General features: G+C 43.2%; 1 protein-coding gene across 2 annotated transcripts in view; it reads left to right on the forward strand.

The window, feature by feature from the left end:
- Nucleotides 1-904: 904 nt before the first annotated feature.
- Nucleotides 905-18,396, forward strand: part of LOC127594728 (uncharacterized) — a 198,796-nt gene continuing 181,304 nt past the window's right edge. Inside the window, exon 1 of one of the 2 annotated variants that reach the window (XM_052056508.1) lies at nt 905-3,428. In XM_052056508.1, coding sequence (XP_051912468.1) covers nt 1,682-3,223 — 1,542 coding nt within the window. In that variant the 5' untranslated portion in view covers nt 905-1,681 and the 3' untranslated portion in view covers nt 3,224-3,428. The remainder of the gene's footprint in view (nt 3,429-18,396) is intronic. The other variant, XM_052056507.1, reaches the window with a different exon arrangement.

Genomic DNA, 18,396 nt, shown 5'->3' on the forward strand with positions numbered 1-18,396 from the left:
CACGTCGTTTGGGCACTGATCGAATTAGAGGTGTATGTGAGTTATAAGGCTTGTCAATTTAAATGCTGGTGTAAGAGGCCCCCAGGTAAAACGAAGGACTGGCGGTTTTTGAATATTGATTGAGCTGATACGATCTGCTTGCGGTTCGATTCCTCTATGGGGACGTGTCATAACAGCATACACATCTGTCAAAGTTTGATAAATTTGAGCCTGTACAGACCGCGTTTGGGAAATAGGTGCTGGACGGCTTGTGTGTGTAGAGAAAATCCCTCTGTGTGAAAAAGGGAAAACGTGGCAATGAGGCCTCTGGAATGCAAGGAGTGGTATACCTGGGGAAAAAAGTATTTTGTGTGCACACTTAAGTTAAATTCTGCAGAAAATAAAGGGGAAAATATAAAGCGCTATTAGAAACGAAACGAAACGAAAGTTAAGTAAGACGTGCGTATTTGTCAGTGCATATCTGCACTGTTAAACAACAAACTGCATAGCCGCAGTTGGCAAACAGCAAAACGTGGAATGGATTCGAATCCTGCTCTGTCTTCCTAGTTTGTGAGTGTCTGTCTTCTTTCTTTGTGAGTCTCTGTCTTCTTTGTTTGTGAGTGTCTGTGCGTGCAGAGACGTGTGGGATCCCTGTGTATGTGTGTGTATGTGTGTGTGTGTGTGTGTGTGTGTGTGTGTGTGTGTGTGTGTGTGTGTGTGTGTGAGGGTACCCATGGGTGTGTGTAAGTGAGCGTGCGTGTGTGCGTGTGTGCACGTGTGCGCGATCGTGAGTAAGTGTGTGTGCGCTTGAGCGCGAGTGAGTGAGCGTGCTTGTAGAAAGAAACGAATGGAATGGATAGGATAGTGTGCTTCTCGGTGCTCTGGGGCGCGTGCCCGCCTGCGGTGCCCGCTCGGGGAGGGGAATCTGGCTTCGGGGACGGGACGGGGACTGGCCAACCTGTACCTGCCCACCGTGTTTCAAGGCTAGGCACTCCCCGTGTGGGTGACGTGGGGGCGGGGCGTGGGGCCGGAGTTGTGCCCATTTTGGGGCCGACCTTGCTGGTAGCGAGAAAATGTGACAGGATGATGGGGGACGGCATGCGGAAGGAGCAAAATAATGCATGATCAACTGTGGAGGTCCTGAGGTAACTGAAACCCAGGAGAATTAATGTGCCACAGCTGTCTAACAAGAAACAAGAAGCATGGGAATGCTACCTAACGACACTAATATAGATGTGCATGTATGCATCTCAAGAAAGATTGTGGACCCTCATAAATAATACGAGGGTCAGCTGGCGCCCCCGAGACCCTCTGGGAGCAATGAGAAATTGGAGTTGCAGAAAAGCCCGACTTGTTAATTTAAATTAAAGACAGAATGATAAAATTAAAAACCAATTATTGATATTGCTCTCTGGGGCTCTCCTCAATACTTCTGATTTTCTGTTTACATAAAAAACCTGAGAACAGGGATTGCATAGCGGATTGACTACAGACTGATCATCATAAACTTGTGAACAATTGTTTTTCAAACAAGGTGTCACCTCCAACATAAGTTGAGTGCGGGTACAGAAATAGTGCGGACGGAATACACCGGATCGAATATCAATTGAGACAGCCGGTCTTAAGGGGTCCATCTGAGGTTGGCAAAATCGTATGTGCATTGTTTAATTGATATTGTTATCTGCAATCAAAAAAAAAAAAAATGGGGGAAAGGAACTATGCTAGTCCAATGGTGACCACACCCATCGAGGTAGTGCGGAGAAACTACCCGCTCATTAAGGGGGTTAAAAAAAAAATATCCAAAAAATGGAATAAAAGATGGCCTGACATCGAGAGGCCTTGGCCGGTGGAAGGGACTTTTAACAGGGAAGTAGTTGAGACTATACGTGTACTAGTATCAGCATACAAGGCAGGACATAAAAAAGGAAAAAGAGGAGAAAAGAGGAAGGAAAAAAGAGAATGGGAATTGGGATTGTTAAAAATATTTGACGAAGAGGGACTCAAATTGAACCGAGAGTTCCAACAGAGAAAAGAGAAAATTAAAGCTGAAGTGCAGGAAAATATGGAAGAAGCTAAGAACCTAATGGAAAAAGCAAACATGCCTTTTTCACATGTGTCCCCTGTTAAGAATCCCCCACCGTATGATGTGAGTGAAGACCGTGGAAATGTATATTCACAACTTCCGATAATCAACCAGGAAGGACGTTATCAGCTGGAGACGGAGGATAAGGACATTGTCGAAACAGGAAGAGCAAAGACCACCATCATCATGCACCCTAGCCCTGCCCGCAAAAGAAATAAAACACGATTTGCAAAGCATGGCACTTTTGACTACACCAGAAAGGAGACTGAATTGACGAGGCAAATATTGCTGGATTTGCCCAAAATTGACTATGACATACAGTTGTGGGCAATAGACTGGCTTAAGAGTACCGGTAAGTATTTACCCAAAGAGATTATGGACCTATTAGAGGGAATAGCCTCTTGCAAATTGACTAGGTTGAATGATAGAAAATCAGACGCGCTGAGTTCCCTTTATCCAACAACATTGGGTCCTTCACAACAACTGGCATTTGAATTGCTATCTGAGGTACACCCAATGACTTATTTGGTTAATTGTATGGATGCTTGGGTGACTGTCACAGGACAGGACCCCAATAGTCATCCATTGAATCAGGCTTTGTTCAGGCAAGCAGTGCTGGGGGGTTGTCCGTCTGATGTGCAGAAAATGATGACTAACTCTCCCACTCTCCCCACTTCAGATGACGTGAATTGGCGAACTCATTTCCTATATTATGTGCAACAATCTCGAATGAGAGCCGAGGAAGAGACTGAGAAAACATCCAAGCTACAAAACGACTTTTTGAATTCACAAATACAAGAGGCTAAGAGAGCCTCCAGTAATGCATGCAAAAAAGAGAAACTTGGGAGATCTAATCAAATGTCAATCAGTGTCTTTCAACAGGCTCCACCACGGCTGATCACACCCACACCGCAGCTCCAAGCCACACCTCAACATTACGGCCTGCCCACAAGGCAGGGCCGAGACGCATGGCTGGGGGGAGGTCTGAGACGGGAAGGTGGGCGTGGACGAGGAAGTCACGGGAGCCAAGCTGGCTGTTTCATTTGTGGTGATGTGAATCATTGGACAAGGAAATGCCCGCGCCGCCGGCACCCACCTGTTCATCAATCAGGCTATGATCAACAAGCTCTGACTCCTCCTCCGCAAAACCAACAACAATGACAGGATACGGCACCCCCACATGGACAATACCCATCTGCTCCATGGGTACCTGAATCCCCAACAATAGGGATCACTGCTGGCCTCACTGAAAGACTGTCATGAACTTGGACATGCTGGACCACACTTGCTCCCAATGCCTGCTGATACAAGGCTGACTGTTGCTAAAGTCAGCCGATGACCCACCACTGAACTCTGTCTTCCAACAGTATCGGCTTTGGTCTCCTTAGACTTCCTCCATATGACCTTACCATCCGCTGATCGGTCCTTCCCACTGCACAATGCTTTTGACAAACTAGAGATTGAAATTTATCGCATGGCCTGGTTGGGTGAAACACAAGGCAATTTGTTTAATGTTCCCTCCTCCTCAATTATTGTAGGTCCTGAAGGGTGTGGCAGCCAGAGTGGACCTGTCAGAGGATCTCATCTCATTGACTGGTATCTAGGCCTGACATGGCCGCGCCGCTCATACTTTTTTGCCGTCTACTCAAATATCCAAAAATTCGCATTCGTACACCTTTTTTGTAATCAATTTAGCTAAGGTTTTTCCATATTCCACTTTCAGAATCGTATAGGGAATTTTCTCATTCTCTCACCTTGGAGTTAAATTTTACCACACTCGGCTGCCCCACGTATTCGATTTTGTCTTTTGAAATTTTTATCCAAGTGCTTAAACAGCTACTCTACTCTTTCCGACATACGGATGGCGTTGTGCTTATTCGGTATAGTAATGCATCATCTAAGATTTGTTGTTTGGATGCCACGTGGTGGCTCCTTTGACGTTTGGCTTTTTGCGGTTTCAAACTATCGCATGTGAAAATTACAATGCGCACTACCTTTATATTTTTGGGGAGACTGAACACATCAGAAGGTACAGCGATGCCGGTTTCTTTTGTGCAGCCTGGTCTAGCTGATTTACTTAGATGTTTCTGAAAAAGAAGGTTCTGTTTCTGTAGTTCTTTTTCAGAAAAGAGAGGGGAACGTGAACAACAGGGAAGTAAAAGACTAATTTTGATGAATTTTGACATACGTCAGCATGCAATTGGACCCAATTGAACAAAAACAGTCAGCATGCATCAGATATGCGGCAGCATGAGGCAAATGTTTACAATAAAAATAAACTTTTTTTTTTAAAACTGCCACAGGAACATCGATTCAACATAGTGAAGAAAAAACAAAGAAGCAAAAACTTAGAGAGGCTCTGCTAAAACCAAAAGAAGTAGTTATTAAATGCAGGACACATATGAGAAGGATTTTTCCCACATAAAAGCAGGAAATGACAAAGCAGACTAGATGACTAAAGAGAAAGTAGAAGACGACTTGATCTTTAGTGATGGAAGTGGAATCAAAAATGGGAAATTGTATGGTTTCCAAACTAACAACCTTATTTCAGACCAAGAGAGGGTATCCCGGAGGAGAAGAACTAACCGGGTGGCCAGGGATGAGACTGGTTTGTATCGGCATGAAATTGATGGACGTCCAGTCCTGTCGGCAACTAAATTGAAGACTCCAATTCGGGAGGCATGGGTTTTTTTTCATCTGCAATTCGAGGTAAGCTCGAACCAACGTATCAGAGGCTTATATCAAAAAACTCAGATGGTGATGACCTGAGTTTGTAACGATCAAAGCCGAAGTGGTGCCACAACCGGCCTCGGCCCAACTTGCTGAACTGGTGGGGTTAACAGAAGCATGCCTGCTCGCAGAAGGGAAAAGAGTGACAGTCTACACAGATTCGGCATATGCGCATAGCGTGTGCCACCTGTTCGGTGCTGTGTGGAGGAATCGGGGGTTCAAGAAGACTGACGGTTCCCCCATCCAGCATCATGCGCAGATAATGAAGCTGCTGGTGGCCATGATGAAACCTAGAGAAATAGCCATTGCAAAATGTGCTGCCCACAAGTCCGATGCATCCAGAGTCACGCAGGGAAATAGAGTGGCGGACGAAGCAGCCAGGGCTGTCACGAAAGGCAGCCAGAAAGGGAAAGTTTTGTTGGTTACGCATGAGGTCGATCTCGAAGACAGGGTCACACTCAGAGATGTAACCTTAATGCAGGCAGCCGTTAACCCGATGGATAAACACCTTTGGGAGCAAAGGGGGGCGAGTCAAGACCCTGCTGGACTATGGAGAAATCACGAAGGGCTCGTAGTGGCGCCGCCGGATTTGCTGGGACTATTAATCCAAGAGACACATGGGTTGGCCCATGTGTCAAGGGGGGAGGTAAAGAGAAAAATAACCGCAGAATACGGGTTTTGGGCGCCATATTTGCTCGAACAAATCGACCAGGTAATTGGAAAATGTGCAATCTGTTTGAAAAACAATGTGAGAAGAGGGGTAGCCACCCCCACGGGTTATATCCCGACTCCTAATGGCCCCATGAGAGAACTAGTGGTGGATTTTGTCGACATGATACAACCTGTCGAAGGGAAAAGATATATGTTGGTGGTCGTAGACCGGTTTTCAAAATGGCCGGAGGCCTGTCCAACTAAACGGAAAGATGCTCAGTCCGTAGCCAAGTTTCTGTGCCGCGAAGTTATCAGCAGATGGGGTCTGCCGGATAGGATTTCTTCAGATAACGGGAGAGAGTTGGTGGATACAACGGTCAAAATCATAATGCAAAAATTGGGAATTAAACAGCGGCTCGGAGCAGTGTATCATCCACAAAGCCAAGGCATTTGTGAAAAAATGAACGGCGTCATAAAAAATCGAATTTCTAAAATTTGTCAACATACTGGCTTGAATTGGATAGCTGCCTTACCACTGGCACTGATGGTTTGCCGGTCGAGTGAACTGCGCGATTTGCATTTGACCCCACATGAATTGGTAACCGGTAGACGCATGCCTTCGCCGTGTTTGCGTACCAGTGGGAAAGGCCCAAGCCTGTCGATTTTGGAGGACGAAATGAAAGCCTATGTCAAACATTTAACCAAGATACATAGGAATATCTCCACCTATGTTGTTGACAGGCAGAAACAAGAAGAAACACAAGAGAGACGCGAAGCAAATACTAAAGACACGGTTCAGCCAGGAGACAAGGTGTATGTGAAAGTGTTCCGCCGCAAGTGGTACAACGAAAGACGGCAGGGGCCATTTGAAGTTGTCCGCTGTACCGGAACGGCGGTGCAAGTGAAAGGGTCGCCTACCTGGTACCATCTGACACACTGCGTCAAGGTGCCCAAAGATGGAGAACCCCAAAGGGGGAGTCACGGCTGCGAGAACTCCGAACAACTGCCAGAACAAGAGCCGCCCAGGGGCCCAGATCGGGAGGAAGACGGGCAAGGTCGAACTGTGGTGGATAACGTGTCTGCTGTATCTGTTCCTGAGGACATCGGGGGCGGCACAGCCGACGATCAAGGAAGCCAACAGTTCGACAATGTCAATCTCGACAACGCGCCCTCCCCAGATACAGGTGACCCTCCCCAACACAGCGACACCGTGCCAACTACCACCGGAGATGGTGTCCCCAAGGGACACGGTCACCCAACAGGGCCCAGTGACGGACGCCCAGTCCGCCACAGAGTCCGGTCGCAGCGTTACATCGAGCAATGTTGAGGGAGTGTTGGGAAGTGCTGTCATACTGCCATGTAGGTGCGCAAGGGCAGGAAGGTCCCTGTGCAGACACACAGCCAAATGGGAAGACAACACCGGTAACACCCTTGCCCTGGCCCAGCGAACATATGGGGACAATGTACTGTTACTAAATACATATAGGCGATTTGAGGTGTTAGGAGATTGCGCTCTATTTCTGACAAAAATTGGCATGAGTGATTTCGGAAACTATACGTGTACCTGTTTCAAAATGGGAGTGGGAAAAGCAGAACGCATGGGCGACCAAACTACGGTGGACAGTGTGACTTTCGTGACATTGACGGAGAAAAAAGAAATTGATGACAAACAACCAGACAGCCCAGCCACTGAGTATGTTAAGACGGAGAAGGCAGACACAATCAAAATTGACATTGTATCCATGACAACGAGTGGCGACAACATTGAAACGCAGCTGGCCGCGTCGGGGACGCGCATGACAACGGCGGAGGCGGTAAAGCCGATGCCTGACGGTCCAGGACCTGTCCACGAAGCGTTTGCGGACTCGGACTGGTCCCCGGCGGAGGTGCGAACCAATTTGCATGCTATGGTAAGACGGGAAGCTGTTTGGAAGGCTTATGGGTTCGATGCTTTGGCATTACCGGGGGTTGATGAATGGGCAGGAAGAAACATGTGGTATCAACTGATGGTGCATTCGATCAGGCGGTCCCAAGCAGGGCCAAGAGGGAGATGGCGGCGTTTCACACTAGGGAGGCGTACCATTGGAGAATTAGCTTGGGAGAAAAATGGGGCCTTGGGATCTTTCCCTGGTATGGAGTGACATTTTTGGCCGATCACATTGATAATATTACGTATACCCTCCAGGGATTTGCGAATGAGACGATCAAGGGCTTCCGACAGTTATCACTTACCCAGAAGAGCCATCGGTTGACCCTGCTTAAACATGACATGGCTTTGGAGTATATCTTGGCGAGGCAAGGGGGGTTGTGCATAGCCCTAAACTTGACAGATGACGCCTGCTACACTTTGATCCCTGATAACACCGACAACATTACCAGTATCATCGACGCGCTTAAAGTCATTCGAGATTCTTTTGGGCCGTCTGAGGGAGCTGGTTGGTCAGCAACCAGCTGGATACAGGATAGACTGGGACCTATAGGGACGATAGTGGCGCAGGTGTTGGGGGCGCTCGGAATATCACTATGTGTGATGCTTTGTTTTTGCATTGGGATAATGACTGGCGCAAAGGCCATGATATTACGGTGGATAGGCGTGGTAATGCCAAGGGACCAGACCCAGATGCCGCTGCTCCCGATCGACCGTAAGACTGAGCCGACTTACTATGGTGAAATGATAGTGACTGACAGATACTCGGATTAAACATAATAAAATGATAAGGGGAGTGCATGTGAGAGAATTGATATCAGAAAAATAAAAAAATAGAGCTGTACACGGAAATGAAAACCCAAAGTTAGGGGATGAAGGAGTGGGAACATCTACGTAGCGCCACTTCCTTGGGTTTTTATTTTCCTGTTTGTGTGATGTGTTGCATGATCCTACTGGAATGTGATCCACCATATGTCGTTGTCCGGCCCGCGACCAGTTTACCGTCGTTATTGTGTCAAAAGTTGCATGTGTTTTGCGTTGAGTGCCATTGTCATCACGCGATACTGGCAAGAGTTCTTATTCGTTCCAGAACCTCTGGATGATGACCGGGGCCGTGCAAGGGACTCTATGGACAGTGACCTGGACATAAGGACTTTGTATGGACAGCAGGCCCTGGGCAGTGATTCCCAGCACGTTCCATCGCTGAAGATTCGGGGAATGGACTCTGCCTCGGCACGCACATACACATGAAGAAGGGGGGCGTCATTTCGGGGGCTTGTTTTGATAGCATGTTTTGATATCTCATTACTATATACCTCATTGTTTATTCCAGTATTTTTACCTCATTTTGGTACCTGCTGGCCGGCTGATCATGTAACGGTACAATTTCACTGTTTGGTGAGCTCATACTGTTTTGTGGATTGTAATGTGCCAGGGCTCCTTACATCTGGTTGACACCAGGTGTAGGGAACCACTGGGGATGGTAGAAAGGGCCTTCCTCTTTTTCCTTGTCATTAGACGGGCGAGGTTTTTTCTTGAGGAGGGGCCGGCAGCTTTTTGGGGCTTCTAACGGGCCACACCAAATTCATTACTTCGCAATTTGTCACCGTTGTAAGGGTATTACCTAAGGGGGGTGGTATCGTCGTTTGAATTATGCGGACTTCAATTTTCTTTGCTTGTGGTACCTGAGAGGCCTCAGATTGTTGTCAGGGAGCAATTGGCTAACTAAATAGTTTGAGTTTCCTAGTTAAAATAACCTTAAGTAGCATGCCTTGAGCGTGATTTAGGCTGAAGATTTTAGGCCAAATTGTAGTCGTGAGCATATATAAAATTTGATTGGGGAAAGATGTTTGGACCTTTACAGATGGTATCTTTTGTTAGACCGTTTCCGGGACTACTACTTTGTCCCGGAAGGGGGGAATGAAGTGTAATTTGGAATTCCCTCTCTATTCCTGTAGGTGGCCTTAGAATGTCCACCTGGCGTCAGTGACACGATTCTATTCTATATTTGCGGGTCAGGGAGAATTCAGCTTCTGCTTGTACTTAAACCAAAGAATGTAGTGTGAAGTCTGGACCCTATTTCACTTGGTTGATTAGCAGCCCCCGAGGGGTTTCCTGGCCCCACCAAGTCTGGGGCCCCCTCCACGGGACATGTTTTTGCAGTTGGTCCTCATAACCTTTGGTCTCCTCCGGCCACACCGGGTCAGATGACATGTTACTTGCTTTGTTTCTGGATTTGCATGAGAGGCGTACCTCCCTGCCTCTCATTATCATATTGTCTCTATATAATCTCATGAATGTGTTTCTTCGGGGCGGCCTGAGAATATCTGAGACTCACAGGAGCCAGAATCGATTCCACTCTGACATCGGTAGAATAAAATCTTTTCCCAATCAGCCGTGGTCCCTGAAGTGCTCATTCGTCGGGAAACAGCCACCGATCACCGAGTGTTTTTTGAAGACCAGCGAAGCAGCAAACACCATATACCACAGTGACACTCATTTTCAGTTTTTATTGCTTTAAATGCACTTTCAGTCCGAGTTGAGCCCGTTTTTTTACTTTGAATGTTCCTTCATAGGAATGAGTTGTGTGATCAAATTAATGCTCATTTAGGCTTCAGAATGTCAACCTGAACTAAATACATGTTGAAATGTGTGCGTAAGTCCTTTGGTTTAGGCGTGACACTCATTTTCAGTTTTTATTGCTTTAAATGCACTTTCAGTCCGAGTTGAGCCCGTTTTTTTACTTTGAATGTTCCTTCATAGGAATGAGTTGTGTGGTCAAATTAACGCTCATTTAGGCTTCAGGAGGTCAACCTGAACTAAATAAATGTTGAAATGTGTGCATAAGTCATTTGGTCTAGGCGTGACACTCATTATGAACCATTGATGAAAATAAGTTTTATTTTTAAAAAAGCCAAAAAATGTGAAAGGGACGAAATTACAAATGTCCTGTGTGTTTCACATAGAGTACATACAGGCCAGCGATCCTGCTCCCTCTCTTTCTCTGTGACACACACGCTTCCGAGCGCGCCAGCACGCAGCAAGCACACACACAAACGCACGCACACACACTCACACAAACGTACGCACAGACGAGCACGTATCGTAAACAACACACCAACGATGATTTAGATCAAAGAAACACTCACACATGTATGGGCACACGATCACGCGCGCGCAAACACACACACAAACTCATGAGAGGCACACACATCCGCACACGCTACGTATGTAAACAACATTTGGACACTGATTGAAGATCAAAGACTAACCCACGTGGAAGACTGAAAGATGCACAGCCAATCACCTAGGCTTTGCATCTTTTCACCTCCCCCTGCTCTCACACCACGTGGGCTCGATCCACTCGGGCTGTCATTGGTGGACGTCGTCGGTGTCAGAACAAATCAAGTGCAAGCAAAAGTTAAAACCTCTGAGTAATTCGTCATTTTTATCCGAATACAGTACTTTTTTGGGGGGGGGGGGTGCGCACAACACACACACGCACACACACACACGCACGCACCCACACAAACACACACAAACACACGCACACACCTACACACTCTCACACACGCACGCACACATTCACTAGCACGCATCGGAAACAACACTTTAGACGTTGAAATGTGTGCAGACGTCCTTTGGTTTAGGCATGACACTCAATTTTAGTTTTTATTGATTCAAATGCATTTTCAGACAGAGCAGGGCACTTACTGACTTTGAATGTATCTTCATGGGAATGAGTTGTGTGATCAAATTAATGCTCATTTAGGCTTCAGGAGGTCAACCTGAACTAAATACATGTTGAAATGTGTGCATAAGTCCTTTGATTTAGGCGTGAAACTCATTTTGAGATTTTATTGCTTTAAATGCACTTTCAGGCCTAGTTGAGCACGTTTTGTGACTTTGAATGTACCTTCATAGGAATGAGTTGTGTAATCAAATAAATGCTCATTTAGGCTTCTGGAGGTCAACCTGAACTAAATACATGTTGAAATGTGTGCATAAGTCCTTTGGTTTAGGTGTGACACTCATTTTCAGTTTTTATTGCTTTGAATGCACTTTCAGTCCGAGTTGAGCCCGTTTTTTTACTTTGAATGTTCCTTCATAGGAATGATTTGTGTAGTCAAATTAATGCTCATTTAGGCTTCAGGAGGTCAACCTGAACTAAATACATGTTGAAATGTGTGCATAAGTCCTTTGGTTTAGGCGTGACACTCATTTTCAGTTTTTATTGCTTTAAATGCACTTTCAGTCCGAGTTGAGCCCGTTTTTTTACTTTGAATGTTCCTTCATAGGAATGAGTTGTGTAGTCAAATTAATGCTCATTTAGGCTTCAGGAGGTCAACCTGAATTAAATACATGTTGAAATGTGTGCATAAGGCCTTTGGTTTAGGCGTGACACTCATTTTGAGTTTTTATTGCTTTAAATGCATTTTCAGGCCGAGTAGAGCACGTTTTTTTACTTTGAATGTATCTTCATAGGAATAAGGTGTGTAGTCAAATTAATGCTCATTTAGGCTTCAGGACGTCAACCTGAACTAAATACATGTTGAAATGTGTGCATAAGTCCTTTGGTTTAGGCGTGACACTCATTTTCAGTTTTTATTGCTTTAAATGCACTTTCAGTCCGAGTTGAGCCCGTTTTTTTACTTTGAATGTTCCTTCATAGGAATGATTTGTGTAGTCAAATTAATGCTCATTTAGGCTTCAGGAGGTCAACCTGAACTAAATACATGTTGAAATGTGTGCATAAGTCCTTTGGTTTAGGCGTGACACTCATTTTCAGTTTTTATTGCTTTAAATGCACTTTCAGTCCGAGTTGAGCCCGTTTTTTTACTTTGAATGTATCTTCATAGGAATAAGTTGTGTAGTCAAATTAATGGTGATTTAGGCTTCAGGAGGTCAACCTGAACTAAGTACATGTTGAAATGTGTGCATAAGTCCTTTGGTTTAGGCGTGACACTCATTTTGAGTTTTTATTGCTTTAAATGCACTTTCAGGCCTAGTTGAGCACGTTTTGTGACTTTGAATGTACCTTCATAGGAATGAGTTGTGTAGTCAAATTAATGCTCATTTAGGCTTCAGGAGGTCAACCTGAACTAAATACATGTTGAAATGTGTGCATAAGTCCTTTGGTTTAGGCGTGACACTCATTTTCAGTTTTTATTGCTTTAAATGCACTTTCAGTCCGAGTTGAGCCCGTTTTTTTACTTTGAATGTATCTTCATAGGAATATGTTGTGTAGTCAAATTAATGGTGATTTAGGCTTCAGGAGGTCAACCTGAACTAAATACATGTTGAAATGTGTGCATAAGTCCTTTGGTTTAGGCGTGACACTCATTTTGAGTTTTTATTGCTTTAAATGCACTTTCAGGCCTAGTTGAGCACGTTTTGTGACTTTGAATGTACCTTCATAGGAATGAGTTGTGTAGTGAAATTAATGCTCATTTAGGCTTCAGGACGTCAACCTGAACTAAATACATGTTGAAATGTGTGCATAAGTCCTTTGGTTTAGGCGTGACACTCATTTTCAGTTTTTATTGCTTTAAATGCACTTTCAGTCCGAGTTGAGCCCGTTTTTTTACTTTGAATGTTCCTTCATAGGAATGAGTTGTGTAGTCAAATTAATGGTGATTTAGGCTTCAGGAGGTCAACCTGAACTAAATACATGTTGAAATGTGTGCATAAGTCCTTTGGTTTAGGCGTGACACTCATTTTGAGTTTTTATTGCTTTAAATGCACTTTCAGGCCTAGTTGAGCACGTTTTGTGACTTTGAATGTACCTTCATAGGAATGAGTTGTGTAGTGAAATTAATGCTCATTTAGGCTTCAGGACGTCAACCTGAACTAAATACATGTTGAAATGTGTGCATAAGTCCTTTGGTTTAGGCGTGACACTCATTTTCAGTTTTTATTGCTTTAAATGCACTTTCAGTCCGAGTTGAGCCCGTTTTTTTACTTTGAATGTTCCTTCATAGGAATGAGTTGTGTAGTCAAATTAATGCTCATTTAGGCTTCAGGAGGTCAACCTGAACTAAATACATGTTGAAATGTGTGCATAAGTCCTTTGGTTTAGGCGTGACACTCATTTTCAGTTTTTATTGCTTTAAATGCACTTTCAGTCCGAGTTGAGCCCGTTTTTTTACTTTGAATGTATCTTCATAGGAATAAGTTGTGTAGTCAAATTAATGCTCATTTAGGCTTCAGAATGTCGACCTGAACTAAATACATGTTGAAATGTGTGCATAAGTCCTTTGGTTTAGGCGTGACACTCATTTTGAGTTTTTATTGCTTTAAATGCATTTTCAGGCCGAGTAGAGCACGTTTCTGAGTTTGAATGTACCTTCATAGGAATGAGTTGTGTGATCAAATTAATGCTCATTTAGGCTTCAGGAGGTCAACCTGAACTAAATACATGTTGAAATGTGTGCATAAGTCCTTTGGTTTAGGCGTGACACTCATTTTCAGTTTTTATTGCTTTAAATGCACTTTCAGTCCGAGTTGAGCCCGTTTTTTTACTTTGAATGTTCCTTCATAGGAATGAGTTGTGTGGTCAAATTAACGCTCATTTAGGCTTCAGGAGGTCAACCTGAACTAAATAAATGTTGAAATGTGTGCATAAGTCATTTGGTCTAGGCGTGACACTCATTATGAACCATTGATGAAAATAAGTTTTATTTTTAAAAAAGCCAAAAAATGTGAAAGGGACGAAATTACAAATGTCCTGTGTGTTTCACATAGAGTACATACAGGCCAGCGATCCTGCTCCCTCTCTTTCTCTGTGACACACACGCTTCCGAGCGCGCCAGCACGCAGCAAGCACACACACAAACGCACGCACACACACTCACACAAACGTACGCACAGACGAGCACGTATCGTAAACAACACACCAACGATGATTTAGATCAAAGAAACACTCACACATGTATGGGCACACGATCACGCGCGCGCAAACACACACACAAACTCATGAGAGGCACACACATCCGCACACGCTACGTATGTAAACAACATTTGGACACTGATTGAAGATCAAAGACTAACCCACGTGGAAGACTGAAAGATGCACAGCCAATCACCTAGGCTTTGCATCTTTTCACCTCCCCCTGCTCTCACACCACGTGGGCTCGATCCACTCGGGCTGTCATTGGTGGACGTCGTCGGTGTCAGAACAAATCAAGTGCAAGCAAAAGTTAAAACCTCTGAGTAATTCGTCATTTTTATCCGAATACAGTACTTTTTGGGGGGGGGGGGGGTGCGCACAACACACACACGCACACACACACACGCACGCACCCACACAAACACACACAAACACACGCACACACCTACACACTCTCACACACGCACGCACACATTCACTAGCACGCATCGGAAACAACACTTTAGACGTTGAAATGTGTGCAGACGTCCTTTGGTTTAGGCATGACACTCAATTTTAGTTTTTATTGATTCAAATGCATTTTCAGACAGAGCAGGGCACTTACTGACTTTGAATGTATCTTCATGGGAATGAGTTGTGTGATCAAATTAATGCTCATTTAGGCTTCAGGAGGTCAACCTGAACTAAATACATGTTGAAATGTGTGCATAAGTCCTTTGATTTAGGCGTGAAACTCATTTTGAGATTTTATTGCTTTAAATGCACTTTCAGGCCTAGTTGAGCACGTTTTGTGACTTTGAATGTACCTTCATAGGAATGAGTTGTGTAGTCAAATAAATGCTCATTTAGGCTTCTGGAGGTCAACCTGAACTAAATACATGTTGAAATGTGTGCATAAGTCCTTTGGTTTAGGTGTGACACTCAATTTGAGTTTTTATTGGTTTAAATGCATTTTCAGGCCGAGTAGAGCACGTTTTTTTACTTTAAATGTAGGTTTAGGTGTGACACTCATTTTGATTTTTTCTTGCTTTAAATGCATTTTCAGGCCGAGTAGAGCACGTTTTTGTACTTTGAATGTATCTTCATAGGAATGAGTTGTGTATTCAAATTAATGCTCATTTAGGCTTCAGGAGGTCGACCTGAACTAAATACACGTTGAAATGTGTGCATTAGTCTTTTGGTTTAGGCATGACACTCATTTTGAGTTTTTATTGCTTTAAATGCACTTTCAGTCCGAGTTGAGCCCGTTTTTTTACTTTGAATGTTCCTTCACAGGAATGAGTTGTGTAGTCAAATTAATGCTCATTTAGGCTTCAGGAGGTCAACCTGAACTAAATACATGTTGAAATGTGTGCATAAGTCCTTTGGTTTAGGCGTGACACTCATTTTCAGTTTTTATTGCTTTAAATGCACTTTCAGTCCGAGTTGAGCCCGTTTTTTTACTTTGAATGTTCCTTCATAGGAATGATTTGTGTAGTCAAATTAATGCTCATTTAGGCTTCAGGAGGTCAACCTGAACTAAATACATGTTGAAATGTGTGCATAAGTCCTTTGGTTTAGGCGTGACACTCATTTTCAGTTTTTATTGCTTTAAATGCACTTTCAGTCCGAGTTGAGCCCGTTTTTTTACTTTGAATGTTCCTTCATAGGAATGAGTTGTGTAGTCAAATTAATGCTCATTTAGGCTTCAGGAGGTCAACCTGAATTAAATACATGTTGAAATGTGTGCATAAGGCCTTTGGTTTAGGCGTGACACTCATTTTGAGTTTTTATTGCTTTAAATGCATTTTCAGGCCGAGTAGAGCACGTTTTTTTACTTTGAATGTATCTTCATAGGAATAAGGTGTGTAGTCAAATTAATGCTCATTTAGGCTTCAGGAGGTCAACCTGAACTAAATACATGTTTAAATGTGTGCATAAGTCCTTTGGTTTAGGCGTGACACTCATTTTCAGTTTTTATTGCTTTAAATGCACTTTCAGTCCGAGTTGAGCCCGTTTTTTTACTTTGAATGTATCTTCATAGGAATAAGTTGTGTAGTCAAATTAATGGTGATTTAGGCTTCAGGAGGTCAACCTGAACTAAGTACATGTTGAAATGTGTGCATAAGTCCTTTGGTTTAGGCGTGACACTCATTTTGAGTTTTTATTGCTTTAAATGCACTTTCAGTCCGAGTTGAGCCCGTTTTTTTACTTTGAATGTTCCTTCATAGGAATGATTTGTTTACTCAAATTAATGCTCATTTAGGCTTCAGGAGGTCAACCTGAACTAAATAAATGTTGAAATGTGTGCATAAGTCCTTTGGTTTAGGCGTGACACTCATTTTGAGTTTTTATTGCTTTAAATGCATTTTCAGGCCGAGTAGAGCACGTTTCTGAGTTTGAATGTACCTTCATAGGAATGAGTTGTGTGATCAAATTAATGCTCATTTAGGCTTCAGGAGGTCAACCTGAACTAAATACATGTTGAAATGTGTGCATAAGTCCTTTGGTTTAGGCGTGACACTCATTTTCAGTTTTTATTGCTTTAAATGCACTTTCAGTCCGAGTTGAGCCCGTTTTTTTACTTTGAATGTTCCTTCATAGGAATGAGTTGTGTAGTCAAATTAATGCTCATTTAGGCTTCAGGAGGTCAACCTGAATTAAATACATGTTGAAATGTGTGCATAAGGCCTTTGGTTTAGGCGTGACACTCATTTTGAGTTTTTATTGCTTTAAATGCATTTTCAGGCCGAGTAGAGCACGTTTTTTTACTTTGAATGTATCTTCATAGGAATAAGTTGTGTAGTCAGATTAATGCTCATTTAGGCTTCAGGACGTCAACCTGAACTAAATACATGTTGAAATGTGTGCATAAGTCCTTTGGTTTAGGCGTGACACTCATTTTGAGTTTTTATTGCTTTAAATGCATTTTCAGGCCGAGTAGAGCACGTTTCTGAGTTTGAATGTATCTTCATAGGAATGAGTTGTGTGATCAAATTAATGCTCATTCAGGCTTCAGGAGGTCAACCTGAACTAAATACATGTTGAAATGTGTGCATAAGTCCTTTGGTTTAGGCGTGACACTCATTTTCAGTTTTTATTGCTTTAAATGCACTTTCAGTCCGAGTTGAGCCCGTTTTTTTACTTTGAATGTTCCTTCATAGGAATGAGTTGTGTAGTCAAATTAATGCTCATTTAGGCTTCAGGAGATCAACCTGAACTAAATACATGTTGAAATGTGTGCATAAGTCCTTTGGTTTAGGCGTGACACTCATTTTCAGTTTTTATTGCTTTAAATGCACTTTCAGTCCGAGTTGAGCCCGTTTTTTTACTTTGAATGTATCTTCATAGGAATAAGTTGTGTAGTCAAATTAATGCTCATTTAGGCTTCAGAATGTCAACCTGAACTAAATACATGTTGAAATGTGTGCCTAAGTCCTTTGGTTTAGGCGTGACACTCATTTTGAGTTTTTATTGCTTTAAACGCACTTTCAGGCCTAGTTGAGCACGTTTTGTGACTTTGAATGTACCTTCATAGGAATGAGTTGTGTAGTCAAATTAATGCTCATTTAGGCTTCCGGAGGTCAGCCTGAACTAAGTACATGTTGAAATGTGTGCATAAGTCCTTTGGTTTAGGCGTGACACTCATTTTCAGTTTTTATTGCTTTAAATGCACTTTCAATCCGAGTTGAGCCCGTTTTTTTACTTTGAATGTTCCTTCATAGGAATGAGTTGTGTAGTCAAATTAATGCTCATTTAGGCTTCAGGAGGTCAACCTGAATTAAATACATGGTGAAATGTGTGCATAAGGCCTTTGGTTTAGGCGTGACACTCATTTTGAGTTTTTATTGCTTTAAATGCATTTTCAGGCCGAGTAGAGCACGTTTTTTTACTTTGAATGTTCCTTCATAGGAATGATTTGTGTACTCAAATTAATGCTCATTTAGGCTTCAGGAGGTCAACCTGAACTAAATAAATGTTGAAATGTGTGCATAAGTCATTTGGTCTAGGCGTGACACTCATTATGAACCATTGATGAAAATAAGTTTTATTTTTAAAAAAGCCAAAAAATGTGAAAGGGACGAAATTACAAATGTCCTGTGTGTTTCACATAGAGTACATACAGGCCAGCGATCCCGCTCCCTCTCTTTCTCTGTG

The sequence above is a fragment of the Hippocampus zosterae genome, unplaced genomic scaffold, assembly GCF_025434085.1.
Source record: "Hippocampus zosterae strain Florida unplaced genomic scaffold, ASM2543408v3 HiC_scaffold_23, whole genome shotgun sequence".
NCBI classification, from domain to species: Eukaryota; Metazoa; Chordata; class Actinopteri; order Syngnathiformes; family Syngnathidae; genus Hippocampus; species Hippocampus zosterae.